A 1,064-nucleotide genomic window follows, 5' to 3' on the forward strand; every position below is an offset into this window, starting at 1 on the left:
GAAATATTTTGAATTGATTTGAACACCAAAAATTAAACACATTTGGTGCTTTTTCTGATCAGCTTACTTATACAGTCTGTTAAAGAGATTTATGTGTATTTTTCTTCTTCTGTTAAGCAGGTGTTGATGCTTCTCCTACTTCACCTGCTCCTACTGACAGTCCCGCACCTGCTTTGGCTCCCACGTATGTGTTTTGCTCGCCCCTTGTTTTGTGTCCGTCGCCTGCTATTGCTCTGACACCTGCCAACGGCACTTCACCTGCTAATGGTCTGTCACCTGCTAGTGGTCTCTCACCTGCTAATGGTCTATCACCTGCTTATTGTCCGTCACCTGCATGTGGTCTGTTACCTGCTAGCGATACGTCGCCTGCTAATGGTCTGTCACCTGCTTCTGGCCTTTCACCTGCTAGTGGTCTGTCACCTGCTGGCAGCCCGATACCTACTCATGCCACTCCTGACCCAAAGTCTGCTCATTTTTCTAAGCCTGCTGGCGCCCTTATTCACACCCCTCAGCCTGCTAGTAATTCCAAATCTGCTCATGCAACTCATCCTGCTGGTAGTTCTAAACCTGGTCACCCTTCTAAAGCCGCTAATGATCCCAAAGCATCTAATAAGAGAAAACCTGCTCGCCCTCCTATGCCTGCTATTAATGCTAAACCTGCAATTGAGCCTAGATCTGCTGGCCATCCTAAGCCTGCTGTTGATGCTAAACCTGCTCGCCCTCCTATGCCTGCTATTAATCCTAAGCCTGCTAATGAGCCTAGATCTACTGGCCACCGTACACCTGTTAATCCTGCTTACGGTCCATCACCTGTTCATGCTCCCTCGCCTGGACATGTCCTTTCACCTGGATATATGCTCTCGCCTGGACATGTCCTTTCACCTGGATATATGCTCTCGCCTGGATATGTCCTTTCACCTGCGTATGCCCCGCCGTATCCCAATTACACCGTTTCACCTGGCTATGAGGTGGCTTCTCCTTATCCTCAATCACCACTGGCATCGTATGGCAGCCCTTATCTATGCCGTCACTAAGGTACGCATCATGTATGTTTTTTTTTTCTC

General features: G+C 48.4%; 1 protein-coding gene across 2 annotated transcripts in view; it reads left to right on the plus strand.

Annotated features, from left to right (window-relative positions):
* Positions 1-1,064, plus strand: part of LOC119591702 (skin secretory protein xP2-like) — an 8,883-nt gene that overhangs the window by 3,503 nt on the left and 4,316 nt on the right. Inside the window, exon 4 of one of the 2 annotated variants that reach the window (XM_037940447.1) lies at positions 118-1,035. In XM_037940447.1, coding sequence (XP_037796375.1) covers positions 118-1,034 — 917 coding nt within the window. In that variant the 3' untranslated portion in view covers position 1,035. The remainder of the gene's footprint in view (positions 1-117; positions 1,036-1,064) is intronic. The other variant, XM_037940448.1, reaches the window with a different exon arrangement.

Source organism: Penaeus monodon, chromosome 29 (assembly GCF_015228065.2).
Source record: "Penaeus monodon isolate SGIC_2016 chromosome 29, NSTDA_Pmon_1, whole genome shotgun sequence".
Taxonomy (NCBI): Eukaryota; Metazoa; Arthropoda; class Malacostraca; order Decapoda; family Penaeidae; genus Penaeus; species Penaeus monodon.